Raw genomic sequence first — 313 nt, forward strand, 5'->3', positions numbered from 1 at the left:
CTGTCGCGTTTGCTGCAGCACAGCGCGAGAGCAGAGCTCGAGGGGCTCTTGCTGTCGTGCTGCTGCTGCTGCTGCTGCTGCTGCTGCTGCATGCGCTCCCTGGCCTCCTGCACAACGCGGTGGTCTTTGGCAAGGGCCTCGAGGGCCCCATTTGTGAGGGGCCGCCCGCAGAGCTGTACATACACCAGACGCGCTGTATCCCTGTCTTGTGTCTGCTGCTGCTGCTGCTGCTGCTGCTGCTGCTTCTGGCTTTCGCACTCCGACACCAGCTTCCAGTGGCAGCAGCTACTGCAGCAACTGCTGCCGCTGCTGC

General features: G+C 63.9%; 1 protein-coding gene across 1 annotated transcript in view; it reads right to left on the minus strand.

Moving 5' to 3' along the window:
- ETH_00041345 (uncharacterized protein) overlaps positions 1–313 on the minus strand; it is a gene marked incomplete at both ends in the record, with an annotated part of 3,457 nt that overhangs the window by 751 nt on the left and 2,393 nt on the right. Inside the window, one exon of the mRNA XM_013375673.1 lies at positions 1–310. Within this exon, the coding sequence (XP_013231127.1) occupies positions 1–310 (310 nt within the window). The remainder of the gene's footprint in view (positions 311–313) is intronic.

This window comes from Eimeria tenella, genomic scaffold, assembly GCF_000499545.2.
Source record: "Eimeria tenella Houghton genomic scaffold, Eth_scaff2964, whole genome shotgun sequence".
Taxonomy (NCBI): domain Eukaryota; phylum Apicomplexa; class Conoidasida; order Eucoccidiorida; family Eimeriidae; genus Eimeria; species Eimeria tenella.